At 38.0% G+C, this 21748-nt stretch overlaps 1 protein-coding gene across 5 annotated transcripts in view; it reads left to right on the forward strand.

Moving 5' to 3' along the window:
* Positions 1-21748, forward strand: part of NAV3 (neuron navigator 3) — a 484909-nt gene that overhangs the window by 336931 nt on the left and 126230 nt on the right. For all 5 annotated transcript variants that reach the window (XM_068999468.1, XM_068999461.1, XM_068999483.1 and 2 more), the window contains 3 exons: positions 5008-5076; positions 7769-7908; positions 15382-16420. In XM_068999468.1, coding sequence (XP_068855569.1) covers positions 5008-5076; positions 7769-7908; positions 15382-16420 — 1248 coding nt within the window. The remainder of the gene's footprint in view (positions 1-5007; positions 5077-7768; positions 7909-15381; positions 16421-21748) is intronic.

Raw genomic sequence — 21748 nt, forward strand, 5'->3', positions numbered from 1 at the left:
AGTTATTGCTAGACATCCATTTTGTTTCTTTAATGTTGTGATTCCTGTACTCCTTCATTAAATTCCACAAAATACCTATACTACAATACGGGGACCAAAGCGGGAAAACTATGGTCACTGTGGCAGATGATTGATTCTTATTACAAGTCTCTGTATTCTGCAAGAACATAAATATTGATGCAAAACTGGGTTATCTGCATTTTGCTTTATGAGTTGTGAACAATAGGAAAACATTGAAAACATAGTTTTACTTGTACCTCCAAGCATGAATCGTTTGGAGACAGACTGCTTGAATAAGATGCCAGAAGTTCAAAGAGCGGAAAGGAGAAATGTCCTACTAATTTAGAACAGATGACAGGGTATGAGCTAGAACTGCCTGAGCCATAGACATTTCCTCTTGTGAATGAAAAAATGAATGTGTGTTCATGTGTCAGATATACACAGATAAAATACCTCTATCTATAAAGTACACATTCATACATAACATTTATATAAATGTTAAATGTTTATTTATTTACAAATGAATAAATACATATAGATGTAGATAAATGTAGATCCATATATGTAGATATAGCCATATATTAATTCACCAAGACTGGGCTAACAAGGGAAAAGAAATGTCTGAAAAATATTGTTTGTACAGAAGTTCAATATTTTGGTTTCTTCCTCAGTGTTCCTTGCCTATATATTTGGGGAATCAGGGATCTTCTACCTGCCCAAACTGTTTTCTATGGTGAGGAGCCTGGAAACTTTTGTTTCGTGTGGCATCTTTCCAGGCACACTTGGAATTTGGACAGGTAGACCTTAGAATATTATCTCTTGTGCTTTTCAACCGGTAGGATGATGAGCTTCCAAGTAGCTTATTAAAAAAAATAAAATAAAATAAAAAAGAAAAAAATGGTGCACAGTGCAACTGAGACCTTTTGGGGAAATTTTTACATTGAAAAAACATTCTTTTTAAATTAGTCTTTTTTCAGAGAATCATTCTAATACAAAAGTCTTGAACAGCTCTGGAGTGCATTCACACTAGAGATTAAATGTACTTTATAAGCTCAACAGCATATTAAAATTCAAGTATGTTAGTAAGGAAGAAAGAGTTTGATTATATACTAAAAACCCCTTTGCCTTTTTCTAATTTTAGCATAGTGCATAGCTGGCATTTTAGAACCACCATGTGACTCTTAACATTATAGGAAAATGACAGTGTGATGTAACATGAACCTTTTGATCCTTTGGAAGACTTAATAAAAAGTAGATGATATTCAGGTTGTCACTGCATGGGTTACTTTTTGAAGACGGAGGTTAAAATATTTTTAGCTTGATTCATGTTCTGTTCAGGTTTATAGAAGCTTCATCCTTCAGCTTTATGTGTTAACCCACTTTCAAGGACCTGCTTTTTTTCTGACATACTGTATGGCAACAAGACAGACTTTCCGGTAGCTTAGTCCAGTGTCAAACAATCTGTTGCCTTCCTTCTTCATAGAATCGTAGAATGATTTAGGTTGGAAAAGACCTGTAAGTTCATGAAGTCCAATTGCTAGGACCCAGCACCACCAAGTCCACTACTAAAACCCTAAGTGCCACATAAAGTCATTTTATATTGTAGCTTATATTGATCTCCTAGTTTCCTCGACACCTTGTAGGACCATTTTGTGATTGTGTCCTCCCTGCAAATGAATGACGTCTATCAGTTCCCCATCCTGATGGAACATGGTGGATAGGTCCCCAATGCAGCTGACTGTGCTGCACAGCCATGTGGCACTGTGCAGAGCCCTGGTTCCTGCAACCAGTCAGCACAATACAGACATTCATACAGGTGTTCTCCATCAGCACCTCGGGGTCAGCAACATCACTGTCCTTTCTTCTCAATGCTACCTCAGCTACCTCCGTGCTAGACTGCCTTTCTGGACAGTCTCAGGATGTTTATTCCATTTTCTCACAGCAAAAGAAATTTCCCAGTTGTCACCATTTCATATCTGCTGTGTTGACTAGTGTTTCCCTGGTTTGTAAGACAAAATATTGATGACTTCCACCTGGAAGACAGAGTTCAGATTATTTCTAGGGATTTGGTAACAGATGTCTATATGCCATTTTACCTGTTTTGGACAGGATTTATTTCACTTCTGCTGTGTGTTATTTGGAAGAGGAGAGCTAAGCATGATGCGTGGTCCTCTGTACATGGTGTAGATGGTATGAGTATCATGACAGTGGAAAGGGTTCTCGTACCAGACCGCTGAGAACCAGAGGCTTTCAAAATCCCCTTTTCCAGCTCTCTGACAAGTAAAACCTTCCTTATCCTGAATGCTGTAGCATTAAAATGATACCGTCTGATCTGTTCAAATCCATTTACTGCTTTATTGAAGACACATACGTACAATATCATGGTGTGGATTTGTAAGCATTAAAAATAACTGTTTTAAGCAAAACGGGTTTATTTTCCTGACTGACAGATACTACCCACAGACAATTATCTGGCAGGACAGAGGGAAGTAGGTAAATATTTGTTTATACATTTAGAGGATTGGCTAGACTAAAGTCTAGTCTGCAACAGTGTTGCAGTTCACATCTGGAAAAGTGAGGCCAGCAAATGGGAAATGCATCCATGCAAAGCTTTCATGGGCCCAGGACATCCAGAGTCAATTGAGAAGGAAAACCTAAAGTCATTAGGAACTTGATGCATCTGCTTTAAATTATCTTTTTGCCTTTCTTTTGTCACATTACTTTGGAAAATAAATTTATTCAGTCACAGTGGAAATCATGCTTTACAAATCGTGTATTACTGACATTGATACTTTCATCAATGCCTTTCAAGCCTGTCTGGAAAGTTTGAAAGCAGTCTATAGGCTGATGTTTCATGAATTTGCTGGTGGGTGGAGTCCCAACTAACAGGCAAAGAAGGAAAGCATTCTAGCAAGCATTATCAGATAGGTATTTATGTATTTATTGCTATTTAAAGTCTGTAGGCTAGCTTGTCAACACTGAGATTAAGGGTTCTGATCTTTCCATTTACTCTGGATGTGTTGTTTGAGGTAGAAATGCTGTGATACACTAAGGCTCTGCATCCTATTCACTCTGCTTTCCCATCTTATTTTCTGTGTTGATTGTACTGTGTATCATTCCACCTTTTACAGCATAAATGCACTAAGGTTTTATCTGACATGCAATTTTTCTCACAAATGTCTTATTTTAGTCAACTCAGATAACCAGCTATTCATGTGTAGATTCCTTCATTTTAAGTATGTTGGAAAAAGAACATGAGAGAAAGATCTCATCTCAAAAGATGGACTATTATGCCAGGCACAAATGTAACAAATTCAGTAAAACAACCTATGTCACATTTGCATCATAAGTCCAGACATTATTAAGAAATATAGCTGCAAGTGAAATATAATACAATGTACTAAAAACTAGATAGATAAAAATACATAAAGTGAAATTATTATAAAATTAGTTTGATATTATTATAAGTAATTATAATATCCACAGAAGCTATGGTCATATAAAAAAGCAATTTGTCAGCATTACTCTGAAGATATATGTCAGAGAATTGAATGCTGCTTTTACATATTGAATGATTCCTTTTTGCCCTTTGAAGTACTCTCCTATTTTTTATATTCATCATGTGCAAATATGCCATTTTTAATTGGCAGGAACAGAGGCAGCTCTGAACCCTTTCTTGGGGTTTAATTTGTTAAAGTAGCAATACTCCCACATCCCATTCCAGTCTCAACGTTGTCCCTTGGTTTGTGCTTTCTTCTTGCCCCTTTTCAGCACTGCAGTGCTAAGAAAGGGAAGACTTTTCTTACCTGACAGCTTCTCCCATCTGGTTTACACTCATGCTGGCTGCTTCAGTGGACTGGCAGAAATTGCTTAACACTGTTCTGGTAGACTCAACACCAGCAGGTGCTTTGAATATGTGCTGCCAGTCTATAAAGCTGGGACTAGAGCCCTGTGGTTTCTGCTGCTCCTCAGAAGAATTTCTGGAAGATGCAGAACTTTGAGAAACAAAAGAAATCTGTGACTGTCAGAGTTTCTGCTTACTCAGTTGTCCATGACTTCCTTAATAATTCAAGGAGTTTGATGTTGTGATTGCACCTGGCTTAGGCGCCTCTCTACAACTTTAGACTGTGTGGATCCCAAAGGATGCACCTGTTTATGGAAACTGAAATTACCTATCAGAAAGCTGTACCTTGGCCATATGTTTTACATATCCCCTATGCAAATGTCTAAAAGATTAGAGGAAATAATTTGCTGTCTAGTAATGCCAGGTTGCTGGGTGTCAATAGGAACACACAGTTTTTAGCCCTATAGTATAGTATGTCTTCTGTTGCAGAAATGCTACGTGGATGCCTTAATAGACAAAGGTGCATTTCCTGTGGAATTTCACAGTGAGTCTAAGCACATGCCAGGGCTTTCTTAATGCAGCCTCTGATTCATTGCCTGGGTCACCACATATGTGACCTGTGCTGTAAAAGTAATAAAATTTGTGACAGGGTGCTTCTTCCATATAGCTCTACTGTCAGGAGAGTTACCTTGCTTTAACAAGAATTTTTCTGAATCCACATTATATTTGGTATAGCAGATCTGTTCCTAACAGCCCTACTGTGAATACAGTCAGGTTGCTGGAGAGACCAGTAGGTGTGTATTTGTGCTTAGTGCTTTTCATGGGGTAAAAAAAACCAAGGGCACAATGTTTTAAAGTAAATTCTGTGTGAATTGAGCTATACTTCAGGAATTCAGTGGGAATTTGCTTGCTTTTTCTATTCATAAGATAATTTCTATCAAATGAGACATTTTATAACAGTATCCATTGTTTCATAATCTGTTCATTGCATCTCTCATAAAAATATGCATGTTTGCATTGTTTCATATTGTTGCCAGTTAATTTGTGTTTTCTATCCATGTTCAATTTGCATTCATTAACTCATAGTTTGCTGGTAAGTGTATTCTTTCTATACATATTCAAAGAAATTCTTTAATTCAATTTCTCTGTTTCTTCTCATACAGTCTCACAGCCAGATATGCAACTCAGTCTAATCACAGTGGAATTGCAACCAGTCAAAAAAAGGCTTCTAGGTCAGTTAAATATCTCTAATTTATTGCTTGTTAGTGATACTCAAGCAAGTATATGCCCATTTATATTTTATCCTTTGGAGTTAAGCAGACACTAAACAATGTGTAATTTTTTTATGTGTGCAAGCTTTGCGATGGTGAGCTCTGCCACAGAAAAGCCTTGTATTAATTGGCTTTTGGCCAGTTGGCTGATTTGTACCATATATTAGCAATATTTCTGGTTGTTATGTATCCTGCATCTTTGTATTCTGCATGTAAAATATTGGATGTGAAGGATTAGTTGGTGATTTTAGTGCTCTGTTCTTTCTGGCTCAATTCCTGACTTCAGTCATGAGTGAAAAGAAGTTTGGGAGTCCACCTCAGTTCCCACTAGATGTTTTGGAAATATGACAAACCCACCTGAAAGTTTGAGTTCACAGAGTTACGTTAATGCAGAAGCAAAATAGAGCAGAAAAAAAGAATGACTTCCAAGACTACTGCTCCATCAAGAGTAGCCTGCACACAGTCCCCATGAATGAGAGGCTTTGTTTTGGCAGTGAATTTGACAGAGCTGTGTGTAGGAGCTGACTTGTTTCAGATTTTGTCAGTATTTTTAGTCTGTCATTTCCATGAGCACTAAAATCTACAAGCCAGATTGTAGAAGAAAGAAGCTGAGGTCTAAAGCTTACTCTTTTTTCTAGCTTTCTCTTTTTTTTTTGGGGGGGGGGGGGGGAGGGGGAATAATCAACATGTTCATTAATGATACCCTTGCTGTACAGTTCATTGGTGAGACCAATGAACTCTAAATTGCATAATCTACAATAAAGATTGCATTTCGCAGTACGGAACGCTAACACAATGCGAGTTGCTGGTGATAGCTTGAAAGGAGCTACACCACGGTCCGGTTGCTTTGCACCTGCATTTATAGGTCTTCGTTTTCCTTATTGCTGATGCTCCTGTCTTGTCCACATTCAACATGTCAAGGTTAACAGTCTTATTGTCTAATACTTTAAATCTGTGGCAGTGTTTCCGAAGCCTGTTCAGAGGTATGTGACTTGTCCCTTATTTGTTATACTCCTTTGCATTTCCTTAGCTGCTTAACATGATTCTGCAAGAGCAATTTAAAACCTGAATTCAATTAAGAAAGTCAGCAAATGAGGTAAACTGGAAAGTGTGTAGAGAAAATGACCTCATGCATAATGTGCTCATTGTGGCAAGTTCTTGAATTCTGGCATGCAGAATATATGCAGAACTATTTTGTATTTTAACAGAAGAGATGAGTTTCTAGTGTTGCACATGCCTTTTCATTGTTTTTGTCATTACCTCTGACAAATGATCTCAGGGCTCTTACTGCCTGTCAAATTAGGGTAATGAGAAGGAGAAAATGGATTTTTAAGTTTGTTTGAGTGCATTCTTCAGGGAACAGAAGATCACTCGAATTCATGGGTCACAGTAAAGGTTAGCATGTGTACAGCTGCAGAGCAGAGACAGTCTGCTCTGGGCTCAGCGCAGAGACTAGCAGCGCAGGCTGGCGGCCAGAATGAGACATAAAAATAATTAGTGGATTAGTTCTCTGAGGTTTAAACTGGTAAAGAAAGAGAATATGGATCTGTTTACATATGTTTGCAAATGAAAATAAAATTATTTGAACATTTCTGTTATGCCAATGTATTAAACAAACGAAAAAAAGTTTGGAAGAAATCAAATGTTTTTACTTCTTTGTAATGTGATTTTGTTCCTTCCTTCTGATGCTGCTCTTTCATAATAAAGTGAAACTAACAGAATTTGATAACTCTGGTATAATTTGCACTGCCATTATTCAAATCATTCCAATAAGCAAGAAAGAGACTAGAGATGCTCTTCTCCTATGGCAAAAGTCTATGACTGATTTGAGCAATTAATTTTGTCTAAGAAATAACAGAACTGGAAAGGATTGGGGGTGCCCACAAAGGTGCTTCAGAAAATTTGAAGTAGGCATGTATTAAGGTATTTTACAGCATAAAACAGATTAAAAAAGATGCAGGCTTACACATGCCAGAAACAACAAGAATCTACATTTTTTTCCTCAGCATAGCCACACAGTAAGGTTCAGATGGTGGCAGCAGATACTAAGAAATGCACTGTATAGTCTACATTATGTACTTCCATCTGAAAGGTACAAATGCATCTGTATCATCTAGATAAAATAAGTACTTTCAGTATTTTTCATTTAAAATAGTAAGGTGGAAGTATTTTAGGCAATAGCCTTCTGAAAAATAACTGAAGAAGATAACTAAAAAGACAGCTTTTATGCTAAACACAACTGTGAAACATTTATTAGAGATACAAAATATTTCTCAACTATGTATTGCTGTGCTTTCTAATCTCTTTTTAATACTTACTCTACAAAAGTGACAGATTTTAATAAAGATTGACATTGCACTTTAATATTTGTTAGGGTGAATCTGTTTTAGCAATGTTAACGGCAAATGCAAAGCATCTTCTTATATGTCTTGTGACTCTAGAAAGTATCTTTTTCCCTTTTGTGTGTGTAAGGATAAGTTTTTATTTTCATTTGTGGAGTCTAACTAATTTGAATCCTCCTGCTCGTTGTTGCTTACGATTCATTGGGTTTAGTTGGTCTAAAACTGTGATCTGATATTTGCATACTGTCTCCCCTATATGTTTCATTTCATAAAATGAACTGATTTCTCACTAAATTTTTTCACCATTCCAGGCTTCCAGGACCCTCAAGGGTGCCAGCTGCAGGCAGCAGTACCAAGGTCCAGGGAGCTTCCAATTTAAATCGGAGAAGTCAGAGCTTTAACAGCATTGACAAAAACAAGCCTCCACAATATGCAAACGGAAATGAAAAAGGTAAGGGATTAAGGTTACTAAGTTTACTCTCCATAACACACAAGAAGGGTAAAAAAACCATCCACAAGGGTCAAAAAAGTGAATGTAGTACTTAGACTTGGTAATGAAGACCTATGGAAATTGGGGCCTGAATTAGGACTTGTGGTTCAGTTGGGAATTAAGTTCAGATGTGAACACTTTCAAGATGTCATAATTATATCGTATTCATCTTTGATGGAAGTATCACAGGGTGACTTTTACAAAGTAAAAGTTAATCCATATTGAATGCCTATAATCTTATTCCAAATTCAAATCTACTCTAACCCAAAGGAATACTGCCATCATTTTCAGGGGACTTTGCATCTTAGCCTCTAATGGAGAAGAATCAGAATATTATATTTGCACCAGAATGTTACATGTATCTATTCTTTCAGAACCTTACCTAGTGTGTGTATAATACTGAACAAAGTATTGAAAATTAAGTCAAGTGAAATGAAATTTTGCAGGGATTTGGAGCAGCCATTACGACAATGAACTGCGTACCCTGGGTCCTTCTGTTTCTCTCACCCTGACTCTATTTTTCTGGAAAATGTGCCTCTTCAGGCTTTATCTCAAAAAGAATATTGCAAAAATGCAGCTTTCTGAGTTGTATAACTAATCCATCCCCTTCCTCCCCTTCTTTCTCCCTTTGTGTAATGAACAGCATTTTATTCATATCTCTGGGTTAGAATCCAGTTGAAAATGATACAATATACATAGTACCCGGTTGCATCCTTGGGGTCTGTGGGAGGAACAAGTATGCAGTGAATGTTCTTCATCCAAGCAACAGGCAGCTATCCAGACTTTTTTTACAAAATTCTGATGAACACGCTTTGCCCCGAGCTGTATCTGAAGATATAAAACCATCCTTTCAATAGTTATTTCTTTATTTTTACTATCAGGATTGAATGTTTCACATAGTTCTATAGTGGGTTTTATTTTACCAAGGACTTGTTTGTGTCAAGACATCCAGGCTAAAACTAGAAAGCGATCAGAGTGAAAACTGAGCACACACTGTATAGTTCACCAATACAATAATGAAGTAGATGTGGCTGCTTGAGTGAAGGTATGTACAGCAGTTTAGGTTTTAGAATTGCTTCATAATGTTGACATGTTTGTTACTGAAATATGTGAGAATGAAATGATTCAAGGTGAGACGTGCTTGTAGATAGTGATATTCTTAGCTCATTACTTGGAAACTGTCTTTTGACTGCTAAGGTTTGCATTGCGTTGTACATTTATGTGACTTTTTGCATGATGTATTTCTTTGCTTCCCCATTTCTTTACAGCAGAGGATGAGAACCTTGATGAGGTTTTTAGTGAAGTCATCACTTGCAAGAGGATAAGGGGTGCCTTTTTTTGTAAAGTCAATTAATTTTACAGAAAATATAAGATGTAATGTTGCATATCTACAGACTATTTTATTTGAGATGTTTCCATCTGTTTTTTTTTTTCCTATCAAAACAGCAGAATGGATGAAAAAACATTAATTTACATGATAATCAAAGATAAATACAAGTTTGTTTTAGGGTATAAAGCAGAAGTTCATTAGAGAAAATGACTTTTGTAAGTGCAAGGATAGCAAAGTGATGTTCTTTCATAGTATCCTAAAAGAACACAAGAGCCTGTATTTGAGTACACTATGCTGCTACTTTGCCTAAAGAGAAAATCAACTGTACCTTGCTATATTTTAAATTTAGTCATTATAGTGACTAATTTTTGAATATTAAAATGAGATTTCCAGGTAATTTTTTGATATTTTTAAAAGTATTTTAGGATGTTCTGTAACCTGAGATTTTTGAAGAATTTGTTTAGAAACAAACTTCAACCCTTACTATAGTAATAATATAAATCCCCTCTTTTTAAAAAATATTGTCATCATACAGTAACAAACTGATTTTTCCTTACAGTGCAGCAAAAGTAATAGACCTTATATGTCAATTTTTGCTTCTGATGCAGATGCTTGGAGCAAGATAACTTTAACAGCTTTTTTTTTAATAGATGCACAGTCCATATGCCCTAATTTCTGAGACAAAAAAATTACTTGTTCTAGCTAAATAGCTGGTAGATGTTGGGACCTCCAAACCTCTTCAAGGTCAGACCTCTATTGTTACATTTTTCTCTGCTGTACACCTTCTTGTATGTGCTATATGTGCTATAAGGAGGCCTCAGAAAATATATACAGTATAAGGGGTTTTTTTTTAATCCAGTTATAGGTAGTACTTGTAATCCATTCCTGCATAACACGGTCACTCAGTCACAGTGGGGAATAGATATGTAGTCACAGAGTTAAAGGAGACCTGAAGGTCAGCCAAAAGAAGATGTGAAATCAGCCTCTTATTTAGTATTCCATTATTTAGTCTTTGATATGATCTCCTTTGAACGCTGCTTAGGGAGTAGTTCAACACAGCCAGAAACCTGGCTCCCCTGAGCAAATGCAGGTTTGCTCTTTGCAAAGCAGAGCCCAGTTTTCACTGACTGACCTGGTCCATTGTGTGACACAGGTGTATAATGACAATTGTGTATAGCTCTGGTTAAGTCAGAAACACAGAATGCACCAAAACATTAAACAAGCCATTAGCTGAAACTTGTTTGTGGAGCTTTAGTGAGATTCTTTTTTATTTGTGCTGGACTTTGCAGCTCACTGCTCGATTTCAAAGAACATGCCTGCTTTTCAGATGTGTCAGATTTATCTGCCTCTGACTTAATAACATAAAGATAGAAATAAAACTAGGAAAATTAAACTATTTAAATGAAGTAATTATTCAGATTGCTAATAAGGTGGAAAAGCAGCACGTTTTGACTACAGCAAAGATACAATGTTCTAATTCATGCCACATTTTTAAAACAAATCTTTAGCCCTTAGATATGAGAAACAGTGTATTTGAACACTGGTAAAGGTCTCTATGTCAGCTTTTCAATATAATTTAATGATGTAAAATGGTGTTTGTGTTTTCTCCAAACTCAGTTTAACAGTATTTCATTATTTTGCCCACACTAACTCTGAGAAACTCTGCCCTGGAACTCTATTGTGTGATGATGCAAATTGTTGCTCACCTCTGGCCAGTATGTACATCTATAATTAGTTTGTGTATATTTCTTCTGGTGCCACTATTTTTCCAGGTGTCCTCTTGTCCTGCTAAGGGGTAGCTACATTCTCATGGAAAGCTAGAAAGGGAGAGTTGAACAAGCTGAATTCTTTTAATCTCACTAGACAGACCTCCCATTCCTTCAAATATCCTTATAGCAACCCCTTGTAACTTTTCCATTTTCTACTAACCTTTTTTATTGTGAGTGACTAAAAGTGGATGATCTGCCTGCCTGAATATTTAGATTATTATACCTAACTTTGCTGCAGTGGAGGAGCTGTTGTTACAGAGGTTTTCTCCAGCAGCACAGCACGCAGTAAAGGCTGCAGAAGACAAAGGAGGTTGATTATGCACTGGGCCCAAGTTCAACTCCTCACATGTTCTTTATTTGTTCAACAGCCTATGAAAAGTGGATTTGAAAATGTCCATTTGATCATCATGGTCTTGCTGGGTTCTGGTAGGAATTTCCCTTTTTGCACTGAACACCTGGGGATGTTTCTGCTGTGCTTTTACAGTGGAGGTTGAGCTCTGAAGCACTGAGTTCTCAAGCAGAATGCAAAACCGTTTTCATCAGAAGCTGACTGTGCATCTCAGGAATAAGGGGTTAAGCCTGAAACAGAAGACTGACTTCTTGTAATATTTAGTTTACAGAAATAAGAAATCCTTGTCATAGGTTGGGTTCACTCTGTCTCAAAATCACCACAAGGTGGGGACAGGTTTCATGTAATGAACAGCTAAAGCCAAGCCCAACTGAACATGCAGAAAGCAGTTAATTGTGTGCAGCTTCAAGTAATTCATTTGTGCTGAAAGTGAGGGGGAAATAGTTCTTTCAATTCCGTACTTTTAAACATACAGACAGGTTGTCAATATTTCTTGAGAGCATGCAGTTCACATTCCTTGAAATATTAAGGATGCCCTTTTAATTGAAGATTAATGGCAAGCTAAAATTCTCTGTAATTTTTTGTTGCTGTTTATGGTTTGTGACATAGGGATCAAACAAATACCAGTGGGTCTGGGAACCTGTATTTTTTTGCTATATATGTAGCAGAACAAGCTGTTGATGAAACAGTAAATACTCTTCTTTTTACATTTTTCCACTTAATGAGTTTAGTATTATATAGCTGGAAATATGGCAAGGCAGGCATTCTTCTTTTTAATCAGAATACTTCTTGGTTTGTTGTTTTGTTTTTTTTTTTTTTTTGTAGTTAAACTAATAGCCTGAAGCCATAAATATGTAACATAACTAATAAAACAGAATGTAGTGGCATCCCACTGTTCACAGATTGTTACATGTACTCTGCATTAGCATTGCATATTCTTATGGTGAATTGTTCTTCTGCAAAATTATTGGTTTAGCTTAAGATCCCAATCCTCCTGTGTATTTAGGGCTAGCTTAATGCAAGACAAGATGTGTGCAAGTGCACACCCACTTCTGAGCTATCAGCCCTGTGGCTGATTCCTGGTATAAATTAAGAAAGCCTGAGGGCTGCAGTAATTTCCAACAGCTGTGGTTGGCCCCAGGCTTTCTTACAGCATCTGAGGCTCACTAGACAAGAGCAGGGGCCCAGCCATAATTCCTGCCTTGGTCCCAAGGGATCAGCTATGCAGCTGCCCACCAAAGGTGCTCTGTGGTGCAACCTGGAGCCTGGGGAATATTCTGTAACTTCGCCTGTCACAAAAAATATTCTGAAGCAAGCCTTACCAGTGAATGTTTTCTTGCTTAGAACAGGACTCGGTAGAGCTGCTTGAAACCTTTTGTGAAGGTGGAATGAGCTCATTCACGGAATGACAGAATGGGTCAGGTTGGAAGGGACCACAGTGGGTCATCTGGTGCAACCCCCCTGCTCAAGCAGGGTCATCTCACAACACATTGAACATGGTTGCATCCAGATGGGTTTTGAATATCTTGAGTGAGGGAGACTTCATAACGTCTCTGGGCAATCTGTTCCAGTGCTCAGTCACCCACACAGTAAAGAAGTTCTTCCACATATTTGGGTGGAACTTTGCATGCATCAGGGTCTGCCTGTTGTCTCTGGTCCAATTGCTGGCACCACTGAGGAAAGCCTGACTTGATACCCTCCTTCCAGATACTTGTATACATTGATGAGGTCCCCTCCCAGTCATCTCTTCTGGAGGCTGAACAGGCCCAACTCCCCCAGTCTATTCTTGTAAGAAAGACGCTCCAGTCCTTTCATCAACCTTTGTTGCCCATGTAGCGCTGTGGCATTTGCATACCAGGCTGAGGAACACACAAAAAACCCTGGGCAGATGGAATTATGTAGTATCTATTAAGGTGGAGGTGATTGGCTTAATGGAACTAGTTGTTAATAGGGTTAAACAAGTAAAAATGTTACATGTTGCCATGTTACTTTTGCTCAGATTTTTTTTTTATTTTATTTTTGAACTAGAACTTCTTAATGCTATCCAGAGCAGTAAATTTTGCTATCTTTGCATTCTCTTGTTAAAGGAAAACCAGCTTCCCTTTCAGTATTGTCAAAATTCTGCCTTTCCTGAATGCTTTAGCAGCCTTCAGACTTCCAGATGGGTAGTTGAATCTTTACTTGAGGTTTAGGACTGAGACTGCAAAAATGGAAATGATGCATAATTTCATACTCTGTGCTGAAGGGACAAATGTCCTCAGCGTTGTCATCTAAGATCTGATTCAGACAGGGGAGCCCCAAGGTATGACATACTATGTGTGTATGCCGGGCATCAAGCACTCCTTTTGTCATTACACAAACTGTATTTGCATTGCATGTTTCATGGGCTTTTTGTAGTACAGAATTCAGTATGCTATATGCAGGCTTACATCTAAATCCTTGACAGTCTCAATGCTGAATGGCAAGACAAGATAGCTCCACTAAAATAAAATACATCAGCTGCTGAAATACCTATGTACCACATGATTTGATTGCCATTACCACTCCATTTCTCTGGTGCCCCAGGAGTGATGGTGTTTATATACTCAGATACGTCTTGGGAATCTGAACTTTGTATGGAAGATCTTAACCCTTTTGTGCATTGGTTTGTTTTGCTTAATAAGGCTAGGTGACGAAAATCACACCTATTTACTGGCATCGTTTGATTATTGCAGAGGGAGCCTTGTTCTCATTCATTCTGAAGATTCACTGAAGTCCTGGGTGACATAAATTTAGTGAATGTGCCAGAGCCTTCTGTACCTACCTGAGTTCAGACCCAAAACAACTATCATTGCTGTACCCATGCAGATGATATATCACTATAACTTTCAAGTACTGACACTGGTGAAATTGTTGGTAAAATTTTTTTCCCACCTATGAAGGTGTACTGGGATAAGTTCCTGAAGTGAGCTGCTAAATATTGTTAACAGTACTTAAAACTAAAAAATGTATAGTCACCTGTCTTTTTTGCTTTTATGAATATTGATTTTATCCATTTAATTTCAGTATTACTCAGTCCTCCTCCTTTTCCCCAAAATCTTGGTTTTCTAGCACTAAACATCAAACCCATCTTTGTCCAGTTTTGGTTTTCTGCCGGAATTGTACATTCTTTTTTTTCTTCTATGTCTCAGTGTTTTGTTATCAACAAGTGATTGGAAGAATTTCTTCATTACATATTAGAAGTAAAATCTTAAATTGGAAGGTTTGATTTTTATAATGAAATTGATGTAATGAAGGTGTTTCTGAGGCTTTCTTGGGCTTGTGGAAGTATTAAACCACACCATCATAATGGAGGATGTTGAGGTGGCAAAGTCCACTTTACACTCCCCATGTTGCTTTGAAAGTGGTCTCTCAGTAAACCTCTGTGCTATAAAGTTCTCCCTTTACCGAGATTCCACTGGTTACTGGCTCTCTCCCCCCTCCCATCCCTTCTCCCATTGGCCCCTGTTACGTCACTCACCCTTGCCTCTGCCCCCTAGCCCTCAGACCATTGGCTTCTGATGCTGTGCCCGGCCCTGGGACCCTTAGAGAGAAAACCACACTCAGCTTTCGTTCTTGGTTCTTTGTCCCTGCTTCATTCGAGTGTGTTGGACCTCTGTCACTACTTTGTCTCTGGTTCATGCACAGGCTGTGTGTGTGAGCGGCTGTTCACAGCCACCCGCGAAGGTGAGATTGTGTGCACGTGTAGGTGCTGGCAGAGCGCCGCCTGAGCATCTCCACGAGGGACCCTGTGGAAAAAACGCAGCATCGATCCACCGAGGCCCTCTTTTCACAGGAGGAAAGATAGGTGTTTTCTGTTAGCATCCTTCATGTTCTATGCACATATAAATTATGTTTGTTATAGATCACATGTAAGTGTGTCTTAAATGCCAGGGGAGTAGGACATCACCTTCAAGCAGGTGACGGGAGAATAACTATACCATTATGGTTTTTTTCTGTTTTTTAAGCAGATTCACCAAAAGGCCCTCACCCCTCTGCAGGCATGAATGGAAATGTGCAGCATCCCACCAGCACTGGGCAGCAGCAGGTCTCTGCCATACCCTCTCCAAGTGCCAGCAAGCCTTGGCGCAGCAAATCCATGAATGTCAAACACAGTGCGACCTCTACCATGCTGTCTGTGAAGCAGCCCAGTCCCGCAACCTCCCCTCCTCCAACTTCAGACAGGCTCAAGCCACCCCCTTCTGAAGGCGTTAAGCCCCCTTCTTCTGGTCAAAAATCTATGCTGGAAAAATTCAAGCTGGTTAATGCTAGGACTGCTCTGAGACCTCCTTTGTCACTGAGCTCAGGACCCAGTGACAGTGGGAGAGAGGATGACAACTTTTCAGAGTGTGGTGAAATGGATGTCTTAAGTGGTGGGGTGAACGGCAGCGGTTCCACAAGTAGCAGTCCCAAAGTATCACCGAAGTTAACCCCTCCGAAAGCTGGCAGCAAAAATCTCAGCAATAAAAAGTCTTTGCTACAGCCAAAGGACAAAGAGGAAAAGAACAGGGACAAAAACAAAGTTTGCACTGAGAAAGCAGTCAAGGAAGAGAAGGATCAGGTCACTGAATCATCTACAAAGAAGAGCTCAAAAATTGCAAGCTTAATCCCAAAGGGAAGCAAGACAACAGCAGCCAAGAAAGAAAATTTAGTATCATCTTCTAGTGGGATCCCAAAACCTGGATCGAAGGTGCCAACAGCAAAGCAGAGCACTTCCTCCGCATGCACAGGGAGTAAGGAGGTTGAAAAACTTAGGACTACAAAAGGAAACCAGTCCCAATCAACACCAAAATCTCAGCTTAGTGAGAAGGCTTCTCCTTCCTCTGGTCTTGCTTCTTCTGAAGGGAAAGAACCAAGTGCTGCTCTCACCCCAGGATCCTCTGCAGCTCTGTCAGCCTCGATGACTGCAGGCAGTGGCCAGGGCACAGGAAATGGTGTAGTCCAGCTTCCTCAGCAACAGCAATACAGCCACCCCAACACTGCCACGGTAGCTCCTTTCATTTATAGGTAAGATCATGGAGGAAAATTGGGTTTGTGGTACCATTTAGGAAAGAGAGCTAAAATGGATAAAGTAATGGTGGATCACGCTGTTATCCACCAGTTTCTGTCACAGCATCATGCCAATGTTTTCCTAATATTATTTTTTAATTAATATTACTGTATGAACAATTTTGTACAAGAGCTCTGAGTCTTTACCTTGTACAAAAGCAATCCACTGCAAATATTTGCCATTTAAAATTCAGGGTGTTTTGATTAGAAATACAGATTATATGGTACATTCTTTGTGCTGCTTTTGAAAGGTCACAGCTGAGTCAGGTTTCTAGTGTGAATATTCTTGTTTGCATTCTAAGAACCTGAACATCTATTTGCTGATATTAGATAATATTTGCTTAGAACTCACCATTCTCCTAAAAGATCATAAAATAAACTCTTGTTGTTTTCAGAATGTGTAGCAGTACTGGTGGATATCTGAAGAAAAACCATACACAAACTTTTACAAGTATTCAAAAATATTTTAACAGTTTGTGTAGACAAAAAATATTGGTGTTTGCAGTTCTTTTCCTGTTTAGTTTTCTACATGAGTTAGGTGTAAATCAACTTCTGGAGGCAGTTAATTTTTACAGGCAATAGTAAGTCTTCAGATGGCCAAGCCTCTGGAAAAGAATGAACAGTTAAATGTATCAACATTTCTCTGAATTTATTTTGTTATATGGTAGAGCAGTTGAAGAGAAGCTGGGAGATTTCACTGTTGTACAACTCAGAAGATAGAAAAAGTGTAGAAAGATTGACAGGCTGATTTGAATAATGTTTTCAGATGTCAGATGTCAGAGCTGTTGGAGGGCTTTAGCTACAGTTGTGGGTAAATTTAACATCTGATAAAATGACAAATACATTACTAAGCAAAATATACTGCCAGTTTTTGTTAGTGAGTAGTACTCTGCATAATCTTGGCTAAAGATTAAAGAGGTGATGAAGTAGGCTCTGAGGAAGTACATATATCATTACACACAACTAAACATAGCTTCAAAACCAATCTGGATGACTGATAAGTTCAGGAAATCATATGGGAGGAAGAAAAGGCTCAGTATGGGTTATACTCATTCTAATATGCAGTGAAGCCTCTTGAGCTTTAATTAGATGTATCAGTGGATGCACTTAATATGCATGTGACTATGACTATCTGGAATAACCTCAGTGATACAGAGGATTTGTAGTGTGGTACATGGGACAGCCTACATATGTATTAGGGTGCATATATAAGGAGAGAAAAAAAGGAGCTATGCTTTGCCTTCAGATGTGTGTGCTCTTTAATGGCTATTTTACTACATATTGATGCCATTTCATTGCGTGATGGAGATGTCTTAGTGTTGTTTTAAGCTTCGTCTTGAAGCAAAATGTATTCTGAATTTTAAAGGGTGATAGAAGTATGCATCTTCCAGTAAAATTCGTTCTAATAATTGTCTCTTTGCTTCAAACAAATGGTAAAGGAGACTGTATTTGAAGTTAAATCTCACATGAAAATAAAATTCGCAGAGCCAGTGTCTGATCTCAAAATGCCACAAACCCAGAGTAAAAGACTGACTTTGATCAGGTTGCTTCAATATGTATCTCTCTACTGCGTGCAGAATCTGACTCAAAAATACACAGAAACTAAATTTCTCAAAAATCTCGAGGGCTTTGTAATACCACACAATGATTTCACAGAAAAATATAAATATAACCAAGGATAAAATATCAAAATTTTCAAAGTTGGCATACTTATTTCTATGGATATATGGTAAGTGGAAATGAGCAAGAGCTGGGGTACTATATTTACATTTTTTGTTCTTCAACGTAATTGTTTTCAAAGCAGTTACCACAATTAATACACAGAATATTCAGTGTGCTTTTTAACAGTTTTATATGAGCTAGTAAACAATGATTACCATTTCGACTAACAGGGTTTTTTCCCAGCTACAAGGAATATCTAGGCCCTGTGAGTTTGTACTGCAGTCCTTGTAAAAAATGTCAATAAAATTTAGTAAAAATACAGTGCTTTTTATCCAGAGTTCCTCAGAATCTTGTAATATACTTGTGTCATCTATTTAGACTGCTAGCACAAGCGTAAGTAAGCTAGTGCCTTCTCTGATTTGCTGCTGATACCTGCAGATACCATATATTTTGAAATATTTTTTTGTTAACCAAGAGGATCGATTTGAGGAAAAGGAAGATTTGTAAGGAAAAGGAAGTATTCCAAGGAGTTTTTTTGAGGTTGCCATGTATTTTCTTTAAGTAAGTAATGCAAACCTGAAAGAGTTATTAACATCCATGTTTTCAAGAAGTCTATATTTTTATTAACGAACAGTAGATAGAAAATACTGTTTTACTGGGAGGTTCTCAAGTGCCTATTGCACTACTCAGCTTTGCAGTCTTGGTGCTTTGCCCTATCTGATATCACATTGTATTTTTATTCCTCTTAAACACCTGACATCAAAATTCATATGGGATTATTACTTCTCTTCAAAGATTAGCAGCAACAGTCAGAGTTGCATTTGAGATAATCTAAATGGGTATAATTTAAATTCTTCCATCTTGCCAGAAAGTGATCATTTATTTTCAAATGTGGCTGTGAATATATTGTTTACAGTCCCGTGTGTGTCCCCTCTGAAGTTGACTGCAGGGTCCAACTGATATATGACTGAAGTAGATGTAATTTATTTGCCAGAAAGCTTGATAAGAGAGATACAGTAGGAAGGCGTAAGAGACCATATAATTGTTTAAGGTACACCAGCCACTGCTTAAAATTACACGTTCTTCTACTTAGACAGAATTGTAGGAGGATGGAAATTGTGCCATTTTCCCAAGTCCCTTAAACTTGTATTGAAATTAGCCATAGAATTTAGCTGTGTTCCTAGTAGTGCTTAAATTTCAAATGGAGAAGAGTAACCCAGAAGTTTAGTACCTAGTAGGCTACAGTGCAAATGGGAGGAAAAAGGTACATTAATGAAAACAAAACAAGAAATCCTTCTGAATTTCTGAAGGAGAACATTGGGTGCATGTACTGCACTTCAGCTTTATTTTACTGACTCCTCCAGTACCCAGTGTGAGAGCTTAGTAGGTCTCTTTTCCATGGCTGAAATACAGAATCTGAAGCTCTCAAATCCCAGGGGCTGTAGTGCTCAGGAATTGCTTACTGCCTGAAATGCTGAAAGGATTGAAATTGCTGCAGAGAATTAGCTGACCACTCATCATCCTGAGCTGCACTTCTATGTTCTGCATTGCTTAAATTTCCATTTTCCATCTAAATTTCCATTTTCCAAACTAAATTTCCAATTTTAGTTTGATGATAACAACATCTGGGAGAAGTTTCAACAGTGTCTGAATTGCAGTCTTGCAGAGATATTCTTGTAGTGTTAATGCTGGACTACGAACACCAATTTGGCACTTATTTTGTCCCTGCAGAGTAGGAAACTGGTACCTTCATCTACCTAATAGGTTGGTGTAAGATAAGATGTTGCCAGGCTCTTCTCTGAAATGCAGGGTGAGAGGATAAGAGGTAACAGATTGCAAGTTACAGCAGGGAGGTGCTCGTTGAAAGTTAGAAAAATATGGTTTTACCTTGAGGTTGGTGAAATACTTGGTGCAGGCTGTGGAGCAAGGTGGAATCTCTGTCCTTGGGCATTTCCAAGATCCAACAAATCAAGGCTGTGAGCAACTTAATGTAACCAGACCTGCTTTAAGAAAGTCATTGGACCAGATGGCAACTAGAACATCTTTCTGATCTAAATTAAATTACTTAACGATTCTGTAAGGACTAAAGTATTCAATAGATAGGGCAGAAAAAGGAAATACCAGTGTAATAAATAAGCATGTTACTGGTTAGTAAAATTTTCCTCCCCAACTCCTTTATTACACGGTGATTAACACAATTCTTTTACTAGGCCGTAGCTTCAAGGGTGTGCAGGAGCTTCAGAGCAGTGACAGATAGGAAGGAGGATATAATCTGGTTGTATCTGTGGAATCACAGTGGCATGCAGCTCCAGATGCTCGTTCAGGATGTTTTCATACAGGCTTAGGGAAAAAAAAAATATACTACTCTTCAAGGATCCTGCAAACATAGCATGTGCAGGGTTCCTTGAAGCCACATTTATGTCCAGTTTTAATGACCAGAAGCTACTTCTGTGTCACTGATTGTGGAGTTGAAACTAAGTTTACAGTAAAAAATATTCTGTCAGTTGATTGTTTGTTAATAATAGATTATGCTGCTAAACATATTTTCTTCAATAAAGTGAGGACTCAAAGTCATACTGCAGTGCTTTATTGATTCCTGTTATTTACATTGCTGCTGTGAAAATAAAGCAGCAATCACTACCAAAGTTTTGCAGTTGTAGGTAGTGCTAAACATTGTCACTCACCAGTTTTACTTGTAACAAATACATGGTCTTTAGAAAAATCCTCCCATTTTTCCGTGATTGATTTTCAAGTAATTGTGCAAGAAAAGTTTCCATTGTAGAGGTTTTAGTTTAAGAGATGGGAAGAAGCATAATAAGTGAAGAAATCATTATAAACATATTTGATTAATGCTGAGTTAAAAGATTAGCTTGATAAATCATCTGCGTTCTGTTTATGGTCTGAAGTTATTCTTTTAAATTGCTGTACAGACAGTGTGGCCTTATTCCTTTGACTAAACAGTAAAATGCAGGATAAAAGACCAAAAGAAATATTCTGTTCAGGCTTCTGTAACTGGCAGCCCTACTAACCCTTTCATAAACCAGCTAAATTTAAACTGGTTAAAACCCACTACTACAATGGGAAGGTTCCTGCAGAAACTCACTCATAGCATTTTTAGAAATTGTTTTCATCCTACATTATAATATTGCATCCGTTTATTACTTTATTGATATTGTCCTTTGACTTAAAAAGGTGTTTTCCCTCTCTCTGATTGCTCTTTTTAAATATGTGAGGCAATAATCCCATCCCCTTCCTTCTCTTTTGTGAGGCTAAACCAAATCAACTCTTTCTGGTTTTGTTTTCTGTTTTTTTTTTAAGAAGGGTTTCTTCTTCCCCATGAGCATCCTAGTAGCCCTTTCTTGCATCTGTTCCCAATTTAACTCACAATTCTTGAACATGGGTGATTGAACTGCTCATATTGCAGACGTGGTCCTGCCAGTCTGTTACACTGACAGTGATACACATTCAAGACAGCTGCATCTCAAAGAGATGTTGGAAAAATGCCATCATATTCGTCTGATATCTTTTGGAATGTCAACTTAAAAGCAAACAAATCTTTGATGTTATCTGTGTTTATCTAAGGTTGGCTATTTTGTTAGAGACAGGAAATGACTGACTGTGTTA

Source organism: Aphelocoma coerulescens, chromosome 1A (genome assembly GCF_041296385.1).
Source record: "Aphelocoma coerulescens isolate FSJ_1873_10779 chromosome 1A, UR_Acoe_1.0, whole genome shotgun sequence".
NCBI classification, from domain to species: domain Eukaryota; kingdom Metazoa; phylum Chordata; class Aves; order Passeriformes; family Corvidae; genus Aphelocoma; species Aphelocoma coerulescens.